General features: G+C 50.5%; 1 protein-coding gene across 4 annotated transcripts in view; it reads right to left on the bottom strand.

The window, feature by feature from the left end:
* The window catches only part of UNC13A (unc-13 homolog A), a 61,656-nt gene that overhangs the window by 22,018 nt on the left and 15,571 nt on the right, over positions 1-24,067 (bottom strand). For 3 of the 4 annotated variants that reach the window (XM_057708970.1, XM_057708972.1, XM_057708971.1), the window contains exons 8-24: positions 22,285-22,320; positions 19,171-19,378; positions 12,361-12,900; positions 11,739-11,847; positions 9,823-9,869; positions 7,971-8,049; positions 7,248-7,319; positions 6,735-6,954; positions 5,910-6,137; positions 4,833-4,974; positions 4,287-4,456; positions 3,181-3,296; positions 1,680-1,843; positions 1,156-1,306; positions 773-841; positions 363-452; positions 4-138 (exon numbers count right to left, since the gene is read on the bottom strand). In XM_057708970.1, the coding sequence (XP_057564953.1) occupies positions 4-138; positions 363-452; positions 773-841; positions 1,156-1,306; positions 1,680-1,843; positions 3,181-3,296; positions 4,287-4,456; positions 4,833-4,974; positions 5,910-6,137; positions 6,735-6,954; positions 7,248-7,319; positions 7,971-8,049; positions 9,823-9,869; positions 11,739-11,847; positions 12,361-12,900; positions 19,171-19,378; positions 22,285-22,320 (2,576 nt within the window). Of the gene's footprint in view, positions 1-3; positions 139-362; positions 453-772; positions 842-1,155; positions 1,307-1,679; positions 1,844-3,180; positions 3,297-4,286; positions 4,457-4,832; positions 4,975-5,909; positions 6,138-6,734; positions 6,955-7,247; positions 7,320-7,801; positions 7,808-7,970; positions 8,050-9,822; positions 9,870-11,738; positions 11,848-12,360; positions 12,901-19,170; positions 19,379-22,284; positions 22,321-24,067 lie in introns of all 4 variants that reach the window. The other variant, XM_057708969.1, reaches the window with a different exon arrangement.

The following is a 24,067-nucleotide window of genomic DNA, read 5'->3' as shown; positions in this document are numbered from 1 at the left end:
CACCGGGTCAGTCTGGTACTCTCGACTATAGAGTTCATGACAATTGTTGAAGATATATTCATAAGTAGAGTTGAGGCAGGCTTTCACACAGTCCTTCACCACCTGACTGGCTCGGGGTGGGCTCTGGAGTTCTTGAACCTGGAAGGAGGAAGGGAGATGGGCATGGGTATGCACAGTTGGGACAGGAGGTACCCAGGAAGTGGCTACAAGTGGAGCTGGGTTTAAGGAAATGTAGCAATGTGAAAGCAAAGGGCCACTGAGAAAGGGCCCTGCTTTTCTGGAGAAGTGATACTTGTTTAGGAGCTAACAGTCCTGGAGTATCCTCTTTGGAGAGCTAATGGAACTGGGTCCCCTTAACCAACCTTCATCCGAAAGAAGGTGATGCTGGTGAGAAGGTCCACAGTGGATTTTAGGTCCTGGAGTCTCTCTGGGCTGCTGGCTGGGAAGTTATTCTATGGAAGGGAGGAGAGAAGTGGGGTTATGGAAGAAGGCTGGGGGATAATGGGAGACCCTTTTTTAGGGGAGACACAAGAGCCTCCAAGTTTCAGGAGGTGTGCTAGCGGTCACTGAGAACACCTCGACGTAACTGGGGGTGTTTACCTGGAGGCACCAGACATGTTGGGCAGGTGCTACCCACATATGCGTACATGTGTCAGAGGAACCCATTCCACATATTAAAATGGGTCCTCCCATGTGCATGCCTGCTGGTAGCTGTCCCCTCCAGGCACATACATGCATGAGGTGAGCAAATGATCACGTATACCCTTCTCACCCGATACATGGAGAGGTCGATCCGCAGGGAGTTATGTAGCTGGTCCAGGAGCTTCACAAAACGTTCTTTCTGAGGAGGCAGAGGGGGAGGAGGTTGAATGAAAGCAGGGACTTGGGGATCAAGTGCAGCGGCCGAAGGTGGCTGCCATGTTGGCTAAGTGGTTGCTATACACTAAGTACACCCCATCCACTGTCGAACTGACCCCTCGTAACATCCATTTCCATTCAACAGAGCGGTAAAATAAGGCTCAGAGAGGGGAGGTGACTGGTGCAAAATCACACAGCAAGTCAGGTCCCGATTGGGGACCCGGGAGTCACACGAGGTCTGACCAGCACGGGGTCCAGCTCTCCCTCATCTTCAGGCCCCTGCCCCCCGGGACTGACCCCAAAATTGGAGGCGGCGAAGCGGTCGGAGGCAGACACGTTGGTGGAGGCGGTGGTGTGTGCATAATAGGCGTTGATATTGGCAAGCAGGGTGCTCATGACGGCAGGCACCCCGGGACACATGTACTTGGAGGAGAGGCAGGCAAAGTGGCTGGTGGGAGGGAATGGGAAACACTGGGCCTGGTGTCCAGCCCCCAGAATGCCTCTAAGACATCTCCCCCAACCCCCCAAACCATCCCCTTTCCCTCTGCTTGATTCTGCCCTCTGAGTTTCTCTGTCTCCTCTCTGAATTGCCCTCTCTCTGCCTCTATCTTCGGCTCTCATCCTTGTCACTCTAGCCCCCAGCAATGGTACTTTCCTAGCCTCCAGGGAAATTACATAACTCCAACCACACTCACTTCCTCTCTGGCTCCCCCTCCCAAGAATCCCTTCCACCCCAGACCTGCCCGTGTCCACTTGGTAACCACCCCTCCCCCCAGGTTCCTGCACCTCATCCTCATGTCCACCTCAGCCTGCAGCCTTACGTCATGGCTTGGTAGATGGACTCGACCCCGTAGCGCATGGCAAATTCATCCACAATCTCCTGGGCTGTCTCATCGTAGTAAACCTTCCAGGCGTCGTCACCCTTGGCATCTGGGATCTTCACGACCCCATTGTTCTGCACATCTGTCACGAAGTGGAACAGGTTCTGCCACCACAAGGGAGAAGGCGTCATAGTGTAAGGGGACACAAGGGGTCAGAGATCACAGGTCTAGGGCAGCTTACCTCATTCATCTATCTATTCATTAATTCATTCTACTCTTTCATCCATCTACCACCCATCCATTCAACCAACTACTCCAAATTTCAGCTATCCCTCCTCCATCCTTCCAATAGTTCAATTACACACCCATCCATCTGTCCGTCTGTCCATCCACCCATCTAACCACCCATCCATCTCTCTATTCATCTACTCACTTATCCATCAATCCAACTACCCAAAGATCCACCTGTTCACTCATACATTTGTTCAGTAATTCAACCACACATCCATCCATCGCATTCATTTACCCACGTCTTCACCTGTCCATCCAATAATTCATCCTTCTACTCAACCATCAATCCGCTCATTCATCCATCCATGCATCTACTCACCCAACCACCTATGCAACTACTCCAAAATTCTCCCATCCATACATCTATACTTCCAATAGTTCAACCAAACATCCATCCATCCACCCATCCACCTGTCCATCCACCCACACTTCCTTCCATCCATTCACCCATCCATCCACCTATTCACCCACCTACATACCCACCATTCCAAGTACCCCCAAATTTACCTATCTACTCATCCTTCCTTTAGTAATTCAACAACACATCCATCTATCCCATCTACTATCCACAGCTTAATCTGTCCATTTAATAATTTATCAACCCATTCAACCATCCATCACCTATCTATCCACCCATCAATTTATCCATCCACCCATCCTTCCAACCATCATCTATCTGTCCATCTATTCACCTATCCATCTATCCAACTACCTCCAATTCACCCATCCAACTCATCTATACTTCCAATAGTTCAACCACACATCCATCAACCCATCCTTTCATCTGTCCACCCATTCTTTTATCCACTCAACACTCATTCATCCATTCAATCATTTATTCATTCAACAAACTAAGTTCTTTCCAGGAACCCCCACACAGTTGGAAGAGACAAACCCAGGCACAAAAAAACCTAAACTGTAAGCGTTCAGGGCTGGAACAGATGGAAGACATCGAGCTGGATAGTGGGAGTCGGCCTGGAGGTCAGGGAGGGCTTCCCAGGGGAGGAGGCCCTGAAGCTGGAACTTGATTGATAGGGAGGAGTTTTCTAAACAGAGAGAATGGCATGGGGGCAGTCTCAGAGGCCCAGGGGAGTGCGGATGGTGAGGCTAGAAAGAGGAAGAAGGAGCTAGGGCAGGCAGGAATGGTGAGTGAAGGCAACGTGGAAGACAAAGGTGAACTTCAAAGGCAGGGCCAAGCAGTGGGCCTCACCTCGTGCAAACAAGTATACTGGACATGGTAGGGGGCCACTTTCTCCTCCCCTTTGATCTCCACACTGATGTGCAGCCGGATGGCGCCTGATACAGCAGATTTGTCAGTCCGCTTGTCTGCAGGGCGGAAAGGGATCGCAGAGTCAGAACTTCCCAATATAGCCCTGAGCTATGTGAACGTGGGCATAACTGCAGCCCTCCCAGACTCCCTGATAAGGCCTGGGTGTTTCTGCTCAGATTGTCTCCCTAGATGTGTGTCTTTCCATCAGACTAGAATTCTTGGGCCCCGTCTCTCCCTTCTAACTAGGGTCCCAGGTCTTGCTTCCTCCCTCAGATTAAATTCTTTGGTCTGCATCTCCCTCTTTAGACTAAGAGCCTTGCATCTCTCCTAGGCTGTGCTCACAGACTCTGCCTTCCCCATCAGATCAAGCTCCCCAGAGTCTACTCATCTTCTTAGACAGGATGCCTGGGTCTGTGCCTCTTTCCTCAGACTAGGATCCCCAGGTCTTGCTTCCTGCCTCCTCCATCAGAATAGAAAATCTAGATTTCCTCTAACCAAACTAAGTTCCTAGACTCTGCTCACCCCTCTCAGACTGGGTTCTTCCTCTGCCCTCAGCTTGGGCTTACAGATTCTACTCGTCTTAAGGTTCTTGGGTCTATAGCTCCCCTCTCAGATTAGGAGTCCCAAACTCTACCTCTTCCCTTAGACTAGATTCTCAAAGTTCAAGCTCTCCTCTTAGGTTAGATTCCTGGGTCTGTGCCTCTCTCCCTACACTAGGATCCTCAGGTCTTGCTTCCTGCCTCCCCCATCAGAATGGGATACAGAGAATCTTTCCCTTCCTCACTCTCCCAAACTGAACTAAGAGATTCCTGGGTTCTGCTCACCCTCTCAGCCTAGGTACTTCCTGCTCCTATCAGACTGGGCTCACAGACTCTACCTCCCTCATCAGATTGGGGCCCACAGACCCTGCCTCCTCCATTGGACTGGGCTCCTAGACTAACTCCTCCTGACACTGTCTCTCTCCTCCAGCTGGGCTCCCCACTTTGACTGGCTCCCTGGGACCCCCTCCCCTCCCCTCCCCGCCGCAGAACCCCACCCGTGCTCACCCAGGTTGTACCACACGTCCATCTCGCCACTGAGTGTCCGCACCTCGATGATCGTCTGTCCCAGGAAGTCATCGGATTCCCTCTTGAACCTCTGCTTCACTCGAGATTTGATGTCATCATCCTCATCCCAGACTCGCACCTTGATTCGGTCCGAGGAGTTGTGACATTCACTGCAGTGGGGAAGAGGAGGCTGGGGCAGGGTCTTTTTTTTTTTAATTTATTTTTATTTTTATTTTATTTATTTTTATTTTTATTTATTTATTTATTTGTTTGGCTGCGCCGAGATCTTTAGTTGCAGCAGGCGGGCTCCTTAGTTGCGGCTCAAGGGCTCCTTAGTTGTGGCTTGCAAACTTTCAGTTGTGGCATGCATGTGGGATTTAGTTCTCTGACCAGGGATTGAACCCAGGCCCCCTGCATTGGGAGCGTGGAGCTTTAACCACTGGACCACCAGGGAAGTCCCAGGGCAGGGGTCTTGAAGCCCCCCCCCTTCAGCTGCCCCAAAAGGGAGCTCCATGTGGGGGGCTTGGGGCCCAGCCAGACACTTACAAATGGAAGTTCTCCTCCCACACAGGGTTGAGGTTTCCATAGATGGTTTTTGTCCGTTTCTTGGTCTTCCCAACCTGGACGGTGACGTAGGGGTCACTGGATCCCGTCTTGTCCTTTGCCTGCAAGCCCTGCGCACAGACCACTGGAAGACACACAAAACAAATATAAATGTGGGCTCAAGGAGCGAGGCATGCCAAGAACAGTCACTGCCACAGGCTCTGCCGGGGATGCCTGTGACGAGGACTGAGGGCTTTGCACTGGCCCCAGGAGCCCGTGGGCACACCCACTGGGCATGCTCGGCTTGCTAGAGAGTTAACATCCAGGGAATCCTTACCCAATGAAGAATGTGAAGGTGGCCCAGGGTCACCCCTGCGGTGGGACACTCTTGGGTGTGTGCTCTACACTCACCCCCTAAGGTCCCCAGTAGGATTGAGCCCCCAGTTGCCCACAGTATTACGTCACTGGCATCCTCTGCAGGGCTCTTTACCCCCCGTTCCCAAACTCATGTCTCCACCTCCCACTGGGACTTCCTGGAACCATCTCCTGGCTACCCATCTGCCCTAATATCCTCATCTTGGGGTCTGTTTTCAGGGAAGTCCCAACGAAGATGAGGAATGGATAAACACCGCAAGGCCCCCACCCCGGGAAGGACCTCTCAGCCCTGGGAGCTTAACAATGTCCCCCAGTGGTCCTAGGTGTCCACTGCATCGCCTGCTTGGTGGCACCCTGGGTAGGGCTGATTCCCCCCGGTCTCACTTTCCAATACACTTGGGGGCTTTCTGGATTCACCTCCCAGATAAACAGTGTGCCCTCAACTCCTCTTCTTGGGGTCTGGTTCTGGGGGCTACTAAGCAAGATGCACCCAGATAGTTTCATGCACGTATGTTCGGAGGCATATATGCCCCGACTCTGGGCAGAAACGCATACACACAGACATGAGAAAGTCACGGAGACCCTCAAATATGTGCAGCAATGGGAAGGAAGGGGGATGGGAGGGAGCACAGGTGGCTGAGAAGAAGGGACCCCTGTGGCCGCCAACCCCCCCCCCCCCCCCCCCCCGCTCCCGCGCAGCCTCACCGGTGATGCTGATCTTGGCCGACCACTTGGACGTTCCATCCAGCACGCTCTGCTTGACCGCCTTCATCTGCTGCGTGTGCGCGGTCTTGGTCACGGCGAAAATCTCCTGGATGAGCTCGAAGATCTCGGGCTTGTTGCGCTCCCGGATCTTCATGCGGTCCTTCAGCACCATTATGATGTTTTGCGTCCGGTCCTCCGCCCCGTGTTTGGAGCTCTTCTCCGCCGCCCCTGCGGACGCAGACAGCCGTCGCTGGGCACAGCGCACTCCCTTCCCAGGAGCGAGAACCCTGATTCCCACTCCAGGCCTTCCGCGTCTGCTGCCACGGCCACCGGGTTCAGGTGAAGCATTCTCGCAGAGCTAGAGCTGCCTGAACTCCTACCTGCTCTCTGAATCCTCCCCATCAGGCTTTTCCACCTAAAGTTCCCACCCCCTGTTTTAGCCCCTCCTGTCCGCGTGAGTCCGCTCCCCCTCTGTCTCCCTGCCCTCTCCAAGCCCCTCTGCTTCTCAGACTCCTCTCCCCAGCGTGAGCCCCCTCCCTGCTCTGAGCTAACCCTAACCCTAACCCTAATCCATTTCTCTCCATGGAAACCGCGGCCTCCCATTAAGCCCACCCCTTGCACAGTTTAGCTCCTCCCTGAGTCCCGCCCCACCCCTCTAGGACCCCTCTCACTTCTCCTTTCCCCTCGGGTCGCTCCCAATCCTCCCCAACACCACCCAGTCTCGCAGCCCCGCCCCCTGTCCCGCCTCCCCAGAAGAGCCCCGCCCCCTAACCCATCACCCTCCGGGCCCCTACGTCTCCGCTCGAGCCAGCGCCCCGCACTTACGCTGCAGACAGTCTGCGTTGAGCAGGTCCTGGCACTTCTCGTGGCACTTGACACCGCACTCGGTACAGCGCATGCCCTGCCGAGCGATGCCCCACAACAGCCCCTCACACTCGTAGCAATAGGTGGGTGTGGTGGCCGTCCACACCTCGAAGTTGTGAGGCGTCGTGCACGAGATGGGGTAGATTAAGGCTTGCAAGGTCTTCTTGTAAACGTGGTTTTTCTGTAGGGAGGGAGGGCACGCGACGAGGGCACAGAGCCTTAACCAAGGGGCACTGGCCTCCACTACCCACCCCCCCTCCCCAAGTATGGTAAATTCCCGGTCCCTCACCCGCCCCCACGCTATCGGAATCCACGAGTTCCGGTGCACAGACTGTGCTCGCTGGCTGCTGCGTCATGGAATTCTGGAAAGTGACGGATGCCTGTCTCTGCCCTACCTCCTTCCTTTCCTCCAGGAGCAGGAGCCCCCAGCCCAGCCCACCCTCCAACCTGGGGAGGGGGAGGTGCCCCACGCACCAGCTCTTCGTTGTTCAAAGTGCTGGATGCCAAGGCCGAGGTGATGCCAGCTTTTCTGGACTGGACCAGAGACTGGAACAGGAAAGTCACCAAGGGAGTCAGAGGGGTCGATTGACACCCAGGGGGTTGTCACCGCAAGCAGAATCCCCAGCCGTAGTTTGGGACCACCAGCCAGGATTCAAGCCACAGCCACAAACAGGAAGCAGGTCATGGCAGCAGGAGCAGAACCAGAAAAGAATTGGTAAGTGACAGAGGCTCCAGGTTAGAAGAGGCCCCGGAAAGGGAGCAGCCCCACACCTCTGACTCACCCATCCCCCACCACCATGGACCAGACTGGGGAACTGCACTTGGCCATGGTCATCAGCCACAGAGCAAAACCACCAGCCATGCCATGAACCAAGGTAGGGAGTCACCTGCTCTCTTCCCCACCCATGAACTGTAGAACATGGCAAGGTCCCCTCCCAGAACCCATGGGTTGGGGACCAGTTGGAAGATCCCATTGTGGGGTAGGGCTCTGGGGTGGAGATTTAAGGGCTTGGGTCACCATCACTCACCATGGCCTGAAGCGTCCACGCAGCACGCAGGGTAGAAACCAGATCACATTAGTCCCAGAGAATGTCTTGCCAGCCCCTAGCCCCACGTCTGCCATGGGCAGTTGTACAGGTTGGGCACTGCTTGTGGCAGGGCTGCTCTGCTTGGGGAGGGGAGGGCACAGGTACTCACCAGGTCGCTCACGAGTGGGATAGGCTTCCTCTTGCGGATGTCCGGCATGCTATCGATGATGATGAGACCACCGCCAGGGCTGCAAGACACACCCAGAGATATCAAGGACCCAGGGAAGTCCCCCTTCCTCCAACAGACATCACCTGAGGCCTGGGCAGGACACTTCATCTCCCAAGGTATCGAGGGTTGAATTGTGTCCCCCGAAAAGATACATTGAAGTCCTAACCCCCAGTATCTCAGAATGTGACCTTATTTGGAAGTAGAGTCACTGCAGATGTAATTAGTTATGACCAGATCACACTAGAGTAGGGTGGGATCCTAATCCAATATGAGTGGTGTCTTTATAAGAAGAGAGACACGCAGGGAGAAGACAGCGGTGTGGTAATAGAGGCAGAGATTGGAGTGACTCCAGGGAATAGCAAGGATTGCCGACGACTACCAGAAGCTAGAAAGGCAAGGAAAGATTCTCCTCTACAGAAGTCAGAGGGAATGTAGCCCTTCCAAAACCTCGGTTTTGGAATTTTGGCCTCCAAGAACTGCGCGAGGATACATTTTTGTTGTTTTAAGGCCCTGTTTGTCGTAGTTTGTTATGACAGCCCTAAGATATGAAGCCATTGGGCCTCAACTTCCTCATCTGAGAAATGGGGAGATGATACAGTTGCCCACCATTAATGACAAGCTGAATTAAGGCAAATCTAAATAATATGCTAAAGTATCAACAAAAGCTTTATGCTCAAATTGGAAATATACGTGTATATTTAAAGTCTATCATGGAAGAAGTGATTTCAAAACCCATGGGAAGGAGGGAACTGGTAACTGGACTTGTGCTATTGCCTCTCAGCAGCTTTGCTGTAGCTGGCGAATCGGAATGAGGGCTGTGGCAGATGCGAAGGTGACCTGTTCAAATTTGCTTTACTGAGGGGTGCACTCATCCCAGAGAGGGTTCAGGTGTGGCTCCTCTCCAGAAAGTTCTCATTACCCAATGAGAGTGATGCCTGGCAGCCAATGACTCTGGACAAGCCCTGGGGTGCTATTTGTGCTCCAGCACTCCCCGCAGGATCAGGCGGAGGCTTGGTGACTCCTGAACTACCTCTCTGGCTGTTTTTCCCAGCAGGCTTCTCTTGAGAGCGCTTCCTGCATAAATCAGGCACACAGGAGCCCCCATCTCAGACCCTGCTTTTAGGGCTCCCCACCTAGACAGTTGCCCACCTGGGCATCACAGCTCCTGTCTCCCTGCCTCTGTTCACAAAGGATGTACAAGGGAAGGCAGTCACTCTCCAGCTGTTATTTAAAACATTAATGTAATTTACAGATATCTTTTGCATCCTCTAACCTCACCACACAAATGCTGGAAAAACACCCCGGAAAATCAGTAACTTAAGAAATTAGACATGACAAAATGCTCCATGTATGACCAACAACTATCGTTATGAAACAGCCAGGAACTGTAGCAATAATCTGAGAGATGTAAAAGCAGAATCAAAACAAATAATTCACTCCAGGGTTGCAGATGTATCATGCAGGAAGTGGGTTTCTTCTTTACCTTACATTCATTCCTAGGGGGAAACTGTCTTGAATTATATGAGTGGCTTCAGCAAGGCCTCTCTGGACTCAGTTTCTGCATTTGTAAGATAGGGGTGGGGGCCCCCCATGGGTTTGTTGTGAGGGTTCAATATGTTACTGTCTTTGGCTCCTGCTGGTCATGAGTGCATTATGACAGTGGCTACATTATTTCACTCCTGTCTAAATGGAACCTCTCCCTGCCCTGGCTGGGCTGAGGCTATGGGGCAAACCTGTCTCAGGCTCTGGGTTCAAAACTTCCTCTCCCTCCCTACCAAGATCCGTTACTCACCCGCCTTTGAACCATAGGGATTTGGACATCTCTCCTTCTCCCCGGGCCTGTAGGACAAACAGACAGATATTGTCAGTGTGGCTGCCCCTTCCCAGGGCAGCACAGGTGCCGCACCCACAACTGTCTCCCCTTTGGGCTGGGAGTCAGGAGGCCTGGGTCCTAGGCCTCACTGTGTGTCCTTAGGGAGCTCACTGGCTTTTTCTGGGCCTCAGTTTGTCCATCTGTAAAATGAGAAGAAAGGAGATACTCTCTGCCACCAACCTCAGTGAACTTTAATCTCCTTGTCTGTCAAAATTGGAGATTTTTGGAGATCTAGAATCTCTAGCATCTCCATAAAATTGGAGGTTTAGCATCATCTCCAACAAGAGCTCATGCTCTATAGTCTTAGGATTCTTAGGGGCTGGCACAATACTCATAAGATCCTATCATTTTCTAAACTCCCCCTGCCTCACCTGATTATCTGATCTCATGCCCCAGGACCTTTGCCCAAGCTGTGCCAACTGTTTGTATACTCTCTTACCTTCTGCACCTGACCAGCCTCCATCTATCATTCAGGTCTCAGTGTGAACCCAGAGTTAATACTCCCCACCATGCAACAAAAGGGTGGCATAGTGGGGGGGGCGGGGTACAGGGTGAAGGGTCTTGCACTTTCTTCTGAAATATTTTTGAAGTATTTTGGATATCACTTCACTTTGTGTCACCTCCTCCATTGAATTTTCCTGATTGCCTTGTGTTAGTTTTATGCCCCTTCTATGAAACCCAGAGATCCTGCTCAGGTTTATTTTTCTTGTCATATCACTAGTTCCATTACAAGGGTAGCTGCTGGGTTTTTTCTTCTTCTTTTTCTTTTTCTTTTCATTTAATTTGTTGACTTAGTGAAAGTTATTCAATAGACTTTTCACAGTATATTCCGTTCTACTGTTTGAATCTAGAATCATGAGAATGTATAGTAAAAGAAAATTCTACTGTACAAGTGCTAAGAAATTTGATTTGAAACTTTTTGTGACTCTGATAATTGATGATCTAAGACTTTGGGAGTCTGTCTAGGATCTCCTCCTGCCAGCCCCACCCCTGTTTGGAAGGTCACCCTGGATAATAACACTGCTCAGCCCCCAGCCCAGAACAGGTTGAGTGAATGGAGGAGTGAATGCACGGCCTCATTCCTGATGGCCATCTGAAAACAGTCATCCTGACCCTGACATTAATTCCTTCTCCAATACTGACCAGATCCCAGACCTTTCCCCAACCCCAACACTAACACCCAGTGTAACCCCAAGCACTGACCTCTTCCCCAACACCAAGTTTAACCCTGAACTCTGATCTTTGACTGCTGCCCTAACTCTGACCTATATCCCTATCCCTAACCTCTATCCCTATCCATGAACCTGGCCCCTTAACTTGGCCATAGCCATGACCTCATCTTAATTTCAGCTCCAGGTTCCCATTCACTTCTCCTTCTTGCCCGCTTAGAAATCCCAGGCTTCCCTGGAGGGGAGGCTGGACTGGGCCTAGGTGGGGCCGGCTGGTTGCAGGGGAGAGCAGGCAGGCATGGGTGGGGCCAGGGAGGAGTCAGATTGGGCAGGGGCTGAGCCAGGAATTGTGGGGCTGGGGCCAGGGCAAGCATGGGTGGGGCTAAGGTAGGACCAGGCTGGGAACGGATGGCAACTGGTTGGGGTGGGCGGAGCCATAGAAGAACGAGGAGGTAAGGAGACATAGGCATGGTAGTGGGTGTGGTGGGGAAGTGGGTGTGGCCAGGTAGTTCATGGGTGTGGCATGGGCTAGCGTGGGCAGGGCCAGGGAAAGGACCAGAGTGGGTTGGAGCATGGAAGGATTGGGAACTAGGCGTGGCCAGTCTGGTCACGGATGTAGGTGGGGCATGGGGCATTGGGCATGGCCAGGCTGCTGCTTTCACTCACCTCCTGCAGCTGCAGCCGCACTTTGTTGAAGGCTCGCAGCCAGTTGGCCTTGGCCCTAGACATGGAGTCCTGACCCTCTTGGGCTTCCTCATCTTCTCGTGGCCTGAAACTGAGGCGAGGGGTTTCATGAGGCTCCAGGACCAGCCCTCCCTCGACCCTCCGCCCTCTGAGTGATGCTGGGCACGCCGTGGCCTCCCTGGCACTTCTGAGACACAATGACGCAACTGTGCCCCCTCTGACCTGCCTCAGTGATCCTTCCCCCCTTCCCACGTGCCCATCACCTCTCTGACACCTTTGGATCCCCTGGGTCCCTTTGCTGCCTTCCTGGTCCCTCTGCAACTTTGTAAACCTATTTACCCAGGATTCTTCTGATGCTTTTGTGATCTCTCCAACCCTGGCAAACCCTCCAGCCCCTCACAACCCCTAAGACTCCTTCATGACCCTGTTTGACTGCCTCTGACCCTACTGAGCCCCTTCTGTCCTCCTAGATGCATCCCGATCCCTTCAATAAACCCATGACCCTGTTACAACCCCTCCCCCCGTTCCCCGGGTCTACAGTGACCCCATCATGGCACCACTGACCCTGTGACCTTGTGACAGCCCCTCAGCCCCTTCCCGTTACCTCTCCTCAGCCTTGGGGGGCTCAGGCTGAGGCTCCTGATCAGCTGCAGAAACCTCCTTGGGGACAGCTGGCTCAGGGGCCACCTTGGCTATGTCGGGGGCCTCAGTGGGCACAGTGAGGGCCTTGTTCGCCTTCTCGGAGGCAGCAGTTGGAAGGCTGACGCGCTTGAAGTCTTTGGGCTCAGCCACGGCCACCTCCTCGCGCTGGGTGTAGCCTCGGATGTCATCCGGCACCTCCTCCTCCTCCTCTAGCTCTTCCTCGTCCTCAGGCAGCTCTTCCTCCTCCTCCAGGAAGTCCTCCAGGTCCTCATCCAGCTCTTCGTCCAGCTCCTCATCCAGCTCATCTTCATCTTGGTCCCAGCGCGGCGAGTCCTTATGGTAGCTGACTGAGCTGTGGCAGGAGTGGTAGGAGTCCCGGTCCCGCTCGTCCTCCAGCTCGGAGCCCTGCAGGCTCTGGTCATCCGGGTCGAAGTCCTCGCTCAACTGTGAGCTACCTTGGCTCAGCTCCCCTGAGGAGGCATAGCGGCTGCTGCCTGTGGGGCTACAGGGACAGGCCAGGGCTCAGGGGCTGGGGCACAGAGCCACTGCCCATCCCAGCCCTGGGCACACAGGTTCCATCACCCAGTCATTCCCTGGATTGGTCAATCCCTGGATTCCCAGCATTGGTGGAGCACCTCTGGGGGCCAGGGAAACACAGTCATGAACAAAAGAGATGAAAACACCTGTTCTTGGGGAATTTAGCATCTTGGGGGGGGGCAGGCAATAAAACCAGATCAATGACATTAGTGATCGTCGGTGACCTACTGTGCGCCACTCCTATCCATGCACTGTGGAAGGTGCAAGGTCCTCACATGCATGTTGAGGACCCCAGTCAGTGTCCCTGTCACAGCCTCCTTGGAGACCTAGCACTTCTGAAACGAGCATAGCTGCCCTGTCTCTTGAGGTCCCTCCAACCCCCCACCTCAACCTGATCCTCCCACTGCTGAGTCCACTTTGTTCATCGGGGACCCGGGCCTCCCTGCCTCCACTCCTTCTCCAACCTCCACTCACAGCTGATCCTGTGGCAGCTCCCCTCAGCTCCACCTCATAAATGTATGTGCAATGCATCCACCTCCTTGCACCTTGGGCCCCGCCCTAGTCCAGGCTCTGCCATCTCCACTAGATGCTGCCCCGCCCAACGTCCACTTCTCTCCTGGACGGTACTTTTTTCTGCAGAAGCCACAAAGGAGCTTACTGGAATCATAAACCCAATCACGGACCTCCCCTGTTCCAAACCTGATCACGGCTCCCTTGAAATAAAACCCTGTGCTGTGCCCTGCACCCCTGTATGTCCCAAACCCTCCAACTTCCCCATCCACATCTCCTTCCATCCTCCCTTCTCTCCCCACTGCTCCAGCCATATCAGCTGTCCCTCCAATAGCCTAAATTGTGCCCACCTCTGGGCCTTTGCACTTGCTGTGCTCTCTGCCAGGAACATCCTTCCTTGCCTGCTTCATCTGGAAAAATGCTTTGGTGCCCACTGAAATAGCACTTCTTTGAGTGAGTCTCCCCCACCCTCCAGCCAGGTCAAAGCCACTCCCAACCGCATTATATGCTCCTTATATGCACCCTGGATCACACTCGACACGACCAGAAAGAAATATCTCTCTCTGAGGGCAGATAGCATGACACATGGGCCACCTCTCGTTCCCCTTCTAACCACTCATTCAGTCACTCAACAAATGGCATTCCTTCCTTATCTTAAACACTACCTCCTTCACTCTCAATGACTCTCACTTCCTCCACTCTCAGTGACCCTCTTCCCTGACCAGCCCCTGAGATGCTATAGGAATCAAACAGGAGTCTCTCCTTCTTGTCCTTGTTTGCCAAGTTATGTGTAGGGTTGATTGCTTTTTAGTACCCATCCTTGTAGACAGCAGGGATGAGGGATCAGCAGGTATCGTTGGGCTGTGAAGGACTCCAAGCTGCCTCTGCTGATGAATACCCCTGAAGTCCATCCCAGCACATTCTGGGGTCCCACGTGATGGGGGCAGCCTAGGACTCGGATTCGCACACAGACCTGGATGTGTCCATCTGTGACCCCAGGCACCACATAAACTTCCCCAGGTGGTGAGATGGTGGGACCTTGTGGTCCCCGAGACTCCTCCCACCCCAGCTCTGATTTTCGGGGTCCAACACGGCTGTGACCCCAGATGCCTCCCCCGGATGCCATGTCCTCGAGTTAGCCAGCAAGGGCCTCCCTGCATGATCTGGCCCTGTCCACCTCTCCAGCCTTTAGCTGAGCTGTTATTTCTGCCTGAAATCTCTCTTCTCAGACTCCTTATTTCTCCTTCAAGGGCTGGCCCTGAGGCACCTTCCTCCAGGAAGCCCTCCTTGCCCTTCCCCACCACCAGGGTGTCCAGCTGTGTCCTTTGCTCCCAGCCAAGATCTGACCTATAGGATGGAATGTCTGTCCCTCTGGGGGCCCAGCATCATCCAGCGCTGGGCATCAAGGGCCAGGGCCTCCTGGGACAGTGGCTTGAGTCACTCCCAGGGGAACTCAGGAAGTTTTTGCCCCTGCATCCCCTCTCCACTGTGTGACCTGCTCATGGTGAGGGTGGAGGGGGCTCCTCCTTTTCCACTCCCCCATTCCATCCCAGGAATGCTTAGAATAGGCAGACTCCCAGGGACAGACACAAACACCTAAGGCCAGAGAAGGACAAGACATGGCCGGGCACACAGGATGGGAGCCAATCCGGGACCCGCTCTGCGTACACCCTGCTCTGAGACTCAGGCAACTCCCTACCACTTTTTGAGCCTCAGTTTCATTATCTGTAAGATGGGCACTCCTGCTTTTTTTTTTCTCCAAGAGAAGACTTTTCCATCTACTAAAAGAGTTAATATTTTCTTAATATTTGATGTCTTACTCTCCTTTCAGCTCTTTCCAATGCATTGAAACTTGTTCCAATAATTGCTTGAGTCTGAGCCAGCAAAAGAATGATGCTTTGCAAATTGCAGTGGTTGCAAAAATGGTAGGAGAAGCTGTTAGGAAGACAGGAATGCTTCTGAAGATATTTTGAGTAAGGAAGTCACCAATACAAAGAGAAAGGGATCTCGTTCTTTGTTTTTAGGACAGCTCAAGCACAAAGGATTTGAATGAAGAATGCTAGAGTAAATCCAGGGTAAGACTAATTCTACTCCCACCTATGCCACTAAATGTTTTACCTTGAGTATGTCATTTCATTTCCTTGGACCTAAAAAATAAAGAGGCTAGACTGAATGCTTTATCTTTTTCTTTCTTTCTTTCTTTTTCTTTTTTGAAGTACAGTTAATTTGCAATGTTGTGTTAATTTCTGCTGTACAACAAAGTGATTCAGTTATACATACATATATACATTCTTTTTCAAAATATTCTTTTAAAAATAAAAATTTGGCCGCACCACACGGCATGTGGGATCTTAGTTCCCCAACCAGGGATCGAACCCACACCCCCTGCCTTGGAAGTGCAGAGTCTTAACCACTGGACCGCCAGAGAAGTCAAAATATTCTTTTCCATTATGGTTTATCATAGGATATTGAATATAGTTCTCTGTATTATACACTAGGACCTTGTTGTTTATCCACTCTATATATGATAGCATACATCTGCTAATCCCAACCTCCCACTCTATCCCTCCCCCTTGGCAACCACAAGCCTGTTCTCTATGTCTGTGAGGCTGCTTCTGTTTCGTAGATAGGTTCATTTGTGTCATATTTCAGATTCCACATGTAAGTGATATCATATGACATTTGTCTCTCTTTCTGACTTCACTTAGTATGATCATCTCTAGTTGCATCCAAAAATGCTCAATCTTTTTAAAAACCCCCTTCTAAAACAATCCATCTGTAAACTATCCAAGCTTCCTGGGGTATATAAAAAATATAGGAAAATTCAAAATAAAATTTGTTCAAATACCTGCAAAAAAAAAATATCGTATTGGATGATGCTAAAGACTGAATAGGGAGCTTATGAAGGTTTTCTTCAAATTATGCTTTACCCAAACTCTCCACAGTGTTGTCCAGTAGAACTACTGGCAAATGGAAATGTTTTCTGTCCTCACTGTCCAACATGGTAGCCACCAGCCACACTTGCATGACTCTTGAGCACTTGAAAGGTGTCCAGTATGATGGAGGGACTGAAATTTTATTTATTTAATTATTTTAAAGTTAACTTTAAAAAGCCACATGGGGGACTTCCCTGGTGGTCCAGTGCTTACGACTCCACACTTCCACTTCAGGGGGCAGGGGTTTGATCCCTGGCTGTGGAACTAAGATCTCATATGCCTTGTGGTACGGCGAGAAAAAAAAAAAGCCACATGGGGCTACCACGTTGGACAGCACAGCTCTGAAAACTCATTTACCTCAATGACACAAAGATAACCATTTAGGATTTCTTTTCTTATTGCACGAGAAATAAAATGACTCTGAGGGTTTCTCCAAATCTCAACTGCGATGCAAACACTTGTTTGCGTAACTAACCTATTTGTCAAGAGTTGGAGAAGGCCTGCAATCCAGGAGCCTGGGTAGCTATGTCTGATAATGAGTTTGCCCCTGAATTTTTGAATGTGGGGTAATTCAGGGTGGATCTGAGATGCTTCTGGGAGCACAGAGAATGTGATCTTGCACGATCTCCTTGGTCGATGTCCTTGCTGATGAGGTAGAGGGAACATCACTTTAGTCCAGCTGTAGAATCTTGGGAGGCTAACTTTGTGGGCTCCCAGGTGCCCTTTTTAGGGCTGAGAGGAAGTATGGCGTTGTAGCTGTGGATATGAACTCAGAAGCCTGCTTGACAGGGTTTAAATTCTGGCTCAGCCATTTACTAGCTGTGTGACCTTAAGAAAGTCACTTAATCTCTCTGTCTCATTTTCCTTATCTACAAAAGCCATGGGGAGGTGCGCTGAATCCTGACCTCAGAAGACTGGTATAAGGAATAAGTGAATTACTTGGGATACATTAGAATACCTAGCACACAGTAAGTGCTCAATTAACCATCATTATTTTTCTTGCTTATAAACTAGATATAGTAGGACCAGGATCAGGATGAGGTAGGTGAGGCCAAGTCCTGCACATGCAGAGTCAGATCCTGTCTTAACTTGAATTTGCATATTTCTGCTCATCATGGCTTTTTTGAAATTTCATTGAAGTATAACTTACATAACAACAAAATCCACTCTTACAAAGGAATATTTTGCTGTATTTTTGTTCATGGATTTTTTGACATTTATTTTGATTTTTTTAAATATTGCATTTTAGATAGCCAGTGGGAAGTTGCTGTATAACAAAGGGAGTTCAACTCGAGGATGGATGATGCCTTAGAGGACTGGGATGGGGAGGGTGGGGGGGAGTCGAGGGAGGGAGGGAATACGGGGATATGTGTATAAATTCAGATGATTGAACTTGGTGTACCTCAAAAAAAAATAAATATTGAATGAATGAAAAAAAAAAATAAAATAAAATAGATAAAATATTGCATTAATATATTATTTATCCTGAGAACTAAGTTTTTTTGCACCCTCTTAAATTTTGTACTTGAGGCAATTTCAAGTGTACCATACTTGCCCCAGCCTAGTCCTGGACCTAGGGTATAGGGTTAACCTCCAACTCTGGTATATCAAGGTCTCACACAAATAGAAGGCCTTGGTATATATGTGAACTGAGCCTAATATCTCAAAGAGATTTGGGGGTCATATTAATAGAAGTATAGGTTCAACATCAAGGGAGAAAAAAGCACTCAAAATTTTCATCCTGCCCATCCTTTGATGAAAGAAATGTATTCTTTGGGGAGCAAACATTTTGCAAGAAGACCCAGGACCAAAAATTCACCAGGCCCACTGCTTGCTACCCAGTGGCTTCACCATAAACACTAGTCCTTATGATAATTTACCAGCTGTGTAACCTCTGGCAAGTGACCTAACCCTTCTGTGCCTTGATTCTCCATCTGTTAAATGGAACCAATAATATTCCTGGCCAGAGAATGAAATGAGATGATGAAGAGAAGATGCTGGACCAGAGCTAGGCACATAGATAGCTCTGAATACTATTATTTGGACTGTTCACCTAACTGTCACTACATAGCACTTTTCACCACCCTAAGTGCTTTACAAACATCCAACGTGTTTAATATCATGTTTGCCATTGTTCTGTTAAGAAACCAGGACTGGGGAAATCAGGTGGCAGCAGGCACAAGTTTCAGTCTCACAGGCTCAAGGACCAACACACTGCGCTCTTACAAGCCAGGGGGACCCACCTATGGGGTAGGTCTAGGGACAGCCTACTTTGAAAAGATGGTGGCTGGACTGGGCAGGGGCGGCTCCCAAGTCACTGTGCCCATGCCTGCTGGAGTCAGGGGCCACCTGGACCACCCCAGGACCACGAGCCGGCTACTGCCGAAAGTCTTTCCAACATCGCTATGCCTCACCCACCCCACTCCCGTTAATGCTCATCTCTTCCTCCATCCGCCTCCTCCCCTGAACAGTTAGAGAGTACAAGGGGAGCAAGGGCTTTTCAAGGGAGTGCCGAGGAGGCCCCATATTTCAGGGGAAACTCTTAGGGGCTTCCTGACTTCCTTCTCTTTCTTCAGCCAAAGCAGACCGCCTTCAATCAAGCTTGTGGAGTTTTCTTGCAAGATTTTGGGTAAAGAAAAGGTTTTACTGCCTATAAAAAGGTAGGGATGCTGCTTTCCTACACCCCACTTACCTCCATCCCCAGCTCGCTCCAGCCCCCTATGCCTCTCTCCACTCCCGGAGATAGAATTGGACACACACACACAAATCGTTCACTCCACAGTGACTACCTGAGGGCCCGCGGCTCGGAGAACTCCTCATAACTGTGCATGGAGTCACTGTAGGATTCCCGGGAACCCAGGGGTGGTGGGCGGACAGAATATTGGTGGACCGAGGCATTGGGCTGGGACGTAGTGTAATAGGGTGGTGGGATGCTGTTGCTTGTCTCACTGCGGTAGTCACTGTCACGATCATCCACTGCACTGTCAGGGTCATCATCTGGAAGAGAGAGGAGGGGAGGGGAGAGAGTGAGGAGGGGAGGGAGAGAGAGAGCACACAATGGAGGCCAACACAGATTTAGGGGGTCTTCACTGACTGCTAACCCAAGAAAAGGAGTCTAACAGAATGAATGAAGGATCTTGGGTCATGTTAATAGAGCTATAACCTTTAGAATAAAGGAGGTGAAAACCCTGCTTTGCTGTATGTGGGTCAAACTGGACCTAGAGTCTGGGGTCCAGGGAAGGTCCTACAATGTGAGGAGGACAGGGACAAATTAGAAGACGTCTTTTGGCTCAAATGTGAGAATGGACTTTTACTAAAGTCCAGGGTCTTTGAAAACAATATTGGTTTTTCCGTCAGGCTTCCCGTAACAAGAGTACACAAACACTCATGGGGAAGTTGGAGGATCAGGAGGACAAGGTAGACTATAAATGCCCTTTAACCTTCAGAGATTCCTTGGTATCTGAGGTTTGGGACCCCAAACCTGAACTCACATGTGCAGAAACAAGGAAGGGACTCTGACAAGGTGCTGTCTCCCTCAAAAAGATTAGATTCTTGGGTTAGCAAGACCACCATATGCCCAGAATCTCTCTCTCAAATGGAACAGGGTGGGTTTGCCAAACTTCAAGTGTTTGATAAGAATTAAAGGGTGTTTCAGTTCGGTTTGCTTTCCTTAGTAAATGGGAAACAGATTTTCTTTCTTAGTAAAAAGAAAACAATCTCAAAAGATGTTGGATTGTGGTGGGAACAGGAGAGACTGAATTTACTTAGAAAACAGCCGCTGAGTTGAAAAGAAGTGAGCCCCCATCCCAAAAAATTAACCCCCTGACTGGGGAGCCCATAGTATGCTCAGCCATGGTATCAATTTACTGGTGATTTTAAACACCAAGTGGGTGGCTTGTATTTTTTTATGCCTTTAAGTATTTTTGCTCATTTTCCAATTTTTTTTGCTTTATTATTTTAACTTTCTAATTCTTTTCCCACTAATAGAGTCTATTTCTATATATTCAAAAAATAGGTAAAAATTTTTTAATATGGTAAACTGTTGAAAAATTAATTTCATACTTCACGTAGAACTAGCTGTTTGATTCATTCCCTATTTTGCCTTCAGAAAAACCTTAAATTCATTTTTAGCCAGCAAAGCTGGCGTTACCAAAGTAGGACTGGTTTCCTGGTTTCTCATTTGACTTGGGCCACTGTGACCTGCAAGCTTTTCATCCTGTCCCTGCCATACAACCATCATCTGATGTGCTACGTGCTGATAGCACTGGCATCAGAGGCAGAAGCAGGCGTGAATTTCTGCAGCTTACATTTGTGGGTATCAGGGTGAAACTGTGAAGCCATGAAGTGGGGGATCTGAAACTAGGGACAATGTGTCAATATCACCAAATCGCCCCTCTGATCAACTTTTGGATCAAAATACAGTTGACCCAATTATTTGGGTTTATAGCCTACCAAATTGCCCTTGACCGAACTGAGATGTTTCCAACCAAATCACATGAGGTTGTGCGCGTGTTCACCAAATTAATTTTTTCTGACAAATTACCTGTTTCTGAGAGGCAGATGGCTTTCTCTGCGATTCTTTCTGCTTTTGCCCAGACTCCGCTCTTTACCAAATGGTTTTTGACCAAATTGCCTGCTTCTGGATAAGGCATTTTCAGCCACTTTTGTTTTGACAAAATGATCTGGTTTTGGCCCAATTGTCTTTGCTCTTGTTGACCCAATTATTGGCTTTTGCTAAATTGGTTTTAATCCAAAATATCTTTTTTTTCCTTTTTTTTTTTTAACTGTGTTGTTTGTTGGTGGCAAACTGGTTGTGACGAAGCCTTCTTGTCCGCCCAATGCCTGTTTTGGCTAAACTGGCTTCTGCTCGACTTGTTTTTGACAAATCCTTTTGGATCAAAACACAGTTGACCCGAAGGTCAACAATGCAAGGGTTAGGGATGCCAACCCTCTGTGCAGTGGAAAATCCACGTGTGATTTTATAATTGGCCCTGCGTATCCACAATTCTACATCCATGGTTTCAACCAACCAGGGATTGTGTAGTCCTACAGTGGTACTTATTGAAAAAAATCCGCATATAAGTGGACCCACGCAGTTCAAATCCATGTTGTTCAAGGGTCAGCTGTCTTTGTAAACAGTTTTCCTAATCCTGGAGGGAGGGTGGGGTGGAACTTGTCCATCAGGGTATACGGGTCGGGTGGAGGGCCCCCCAGTTGATGGAGTAGAGATTAGGAGGTAGATTCAGGCTCAGATTAGAGGACTGGATTTCTCTGAAAAGGGCATGGGGAAAAGGGAGCTACTCCTTAGGGAGAAAAATGGTCATCCAGTCTTAGGAGAGGTAGCTTGTTTCTTTCCCCTGGGGGCAAATTGGAGGAAGATGTGTGTGTATGAGGGGGGAGCTTTGGGAGCTGAGGTCTCCAGAGTGATATCTGTCTGGGGGTCTCTGTCCAGCTGCTCTGTCTGAGACCCTCTTCCCTCCCCGCCCACCAGCCTCTGAGTGACATTGGGGCTGGAGGAGGGCTCCAGGTGGAGGAGGAAGAGGGGAAGACAAAAAGAGGAAGGAGTCGCAGGAGAGGAGATGAGGTTATACATGGGGAGCAAGGGGGTGGGAGGTCACAGTGCCCAGCTGGAGACAGGCAGTTGTCCTGTCTAAATGCCCACTCCTCCCAGCTGAATCCTCCCACCCCGAGTGGTGGTACCCACCTCCCACCAGAGAGAGAAGCCCCTCAAGCAGATGTTAGTGCTTGGGGGCAGGAGGGCACAAGAGGGGTCTTGTCAGTCCTCTGGCCCCAATGTGCCAGCCACAGGTTCCCCACTTCCCTGAGCATTGGGGCAGGGGCCTCAGGGTCACCGAGGCACCCACCTCCCCGTGGCCTCCCAGAACATCAAGCTGAGTACTTACTCTGCTGCTCACCCCAGCCAAAATAATTCCAGTTGCCTACAAAGAGAAGGGGCAGAGATAATAAAGGGGAGCAGGCAGAGGGGGAGGCATGGGGAGGGGGGCTCCCCCATCCTCCTCATTCTCCCCATCTCCTCCTCCCACCCCAGGACCCCATCCCCTTCTGCCCTGAGTATCTTCCTCAAGTATCACCTTAACCACTGACTTCTGTTATACCATCACTTGCCACCTTGAGAGGAAGGCAGGATCTCCCAATTTTTTGACAAGACCACAGGCTCAGCCAGGAAGTAATAAAGAGGGCATTTGGACCCAGTATTTTCCAACTCTGAAGTCTGGGGTCAGCACTCCCCATTCCCTCCCTCCCCCATCCCCCAGATAATGAAAGAAACACTGAACTGGAAATGCTCAACTTTGAAACACCCCTGTTGGGTGGGTTTTTATTTTTAATCATTCTTCTCATTTTATAGGTGAAGAAACAGGGCTCAGAGAGGTAGAGTGAAAAGCCTGGAGTCACACAGCCTGAGCCTCAGGACCAGGGAGAGAACTACATCTTTACTACCTCATCCCCAGCATCTGGCATCACAGGAAAACCACATGGACCAGAATTCTGACTCCTCTAACATTTGACTGCCTCCTTCGTGAAATGGGGATGATAAAACAGTTCCAAAAGAACTCGGAGGTAAAGGCTGGGTGGTAGGTCTCCATTCGCAAACTGAACCTACCTCTTGCTTCAGGTCACCTACCCAGATGCTCTTTGTCATGTTTCTGCCCCCACCTTGCCTGGCCCAGCCCACACCACAATCCTTCAATAACCCTATTCACCAGAAAGGGGGGCTGTAACCTCTTCAGAGCAGTGGTGACCCCTCCCCAGGCAGGGAAGTCAAGGAACTTTCTCCCTATCACACCCCAAGTTAGTGTAGGAATGGGGTCCCCCAACTGCAGTCCCCCAGCCCCTCCCTCCACCAGGTTCCTTCATCACATATCCTGGGCATATGGGGGGGGGGTGGACAACGGATACAGGGGAGACTGTGAGAGGGGAGGAAAGGAGGATGGGGAAGCAGATGGAAAAGGAGAAAGAGGTTGAAGGGCAGGGTGGGGGGCAAAGCATCATAGGTGGGGGTTTTGCCCTGAGACTGTATGATTTTTCACTTCCTCCTCACTTCAGAGGACTTGAAGGGAACTTGTAGGAGAAAGACATCTCCTAGACCCATGGAGACATGGTCTGGGGGACATCTGAGTGTCCACAGGGCCAAGGAGGAAAAACACTCTTGAAGAGTCCAGCCTTGACAGAGGGGCAGCACACAGAGGAGCATGGATCGTCATCATCAATAGATGTAGCACAGTGGAAAGGGAAGAAAACTTGAAGTCCCTCGGGCCTGGGTTCAAACCACGGCTCTGCCTCCTGCCAGGTGTGTGAACTTGGCAAGTCACTTCTCCTCCTGGACTCAGTTTCTTGATCTAAGTAAATGGGTGCCTATTATACAAGTGTTGGAAGAATGGTCTGTCTGCACCATCTGACTGTGGGCTGCTTGGGGGTCTGTGCTGGCCTCATGAAAGTTTCATGAATGAGTTACTGGTCCTCATCCAGGATCTAATGAATGGAATTGAAGAGTCTGGAAAGTGTTGTTCAAGCCTCTAGATGTACCGGGTCCTTCCAAAAACCATCAGAATGCAGGGGCTGTCAGGCACCCCCATTTCAAAGAGAGGGACTCTAAGGATCAGAAAGGGACCCTGGCATGCCTGGGGCCACATAGCAAAGCAGGACTCAAACCTAAGTGCCAGATCT

The sequence above is a fragment of the Hippopotamus amphibius genome, chromosome 15, assembly GCF_030028045.1.
Source record: "Hippopotamus amphibius kiboko isolate mHipAmp2 chromosome 15, mHipAmp2.hap2, whole genome shotgun sequence".
NCBI lineage: Eukaryota > Metazoa > Chordata > Mammalia > Artiodactyla > Hippopotamidae > Hippopotamus > Hippopotamus amphibius.
This window is presented reverse-complemented; position numbering and strand designations above follow the sequence as displayed.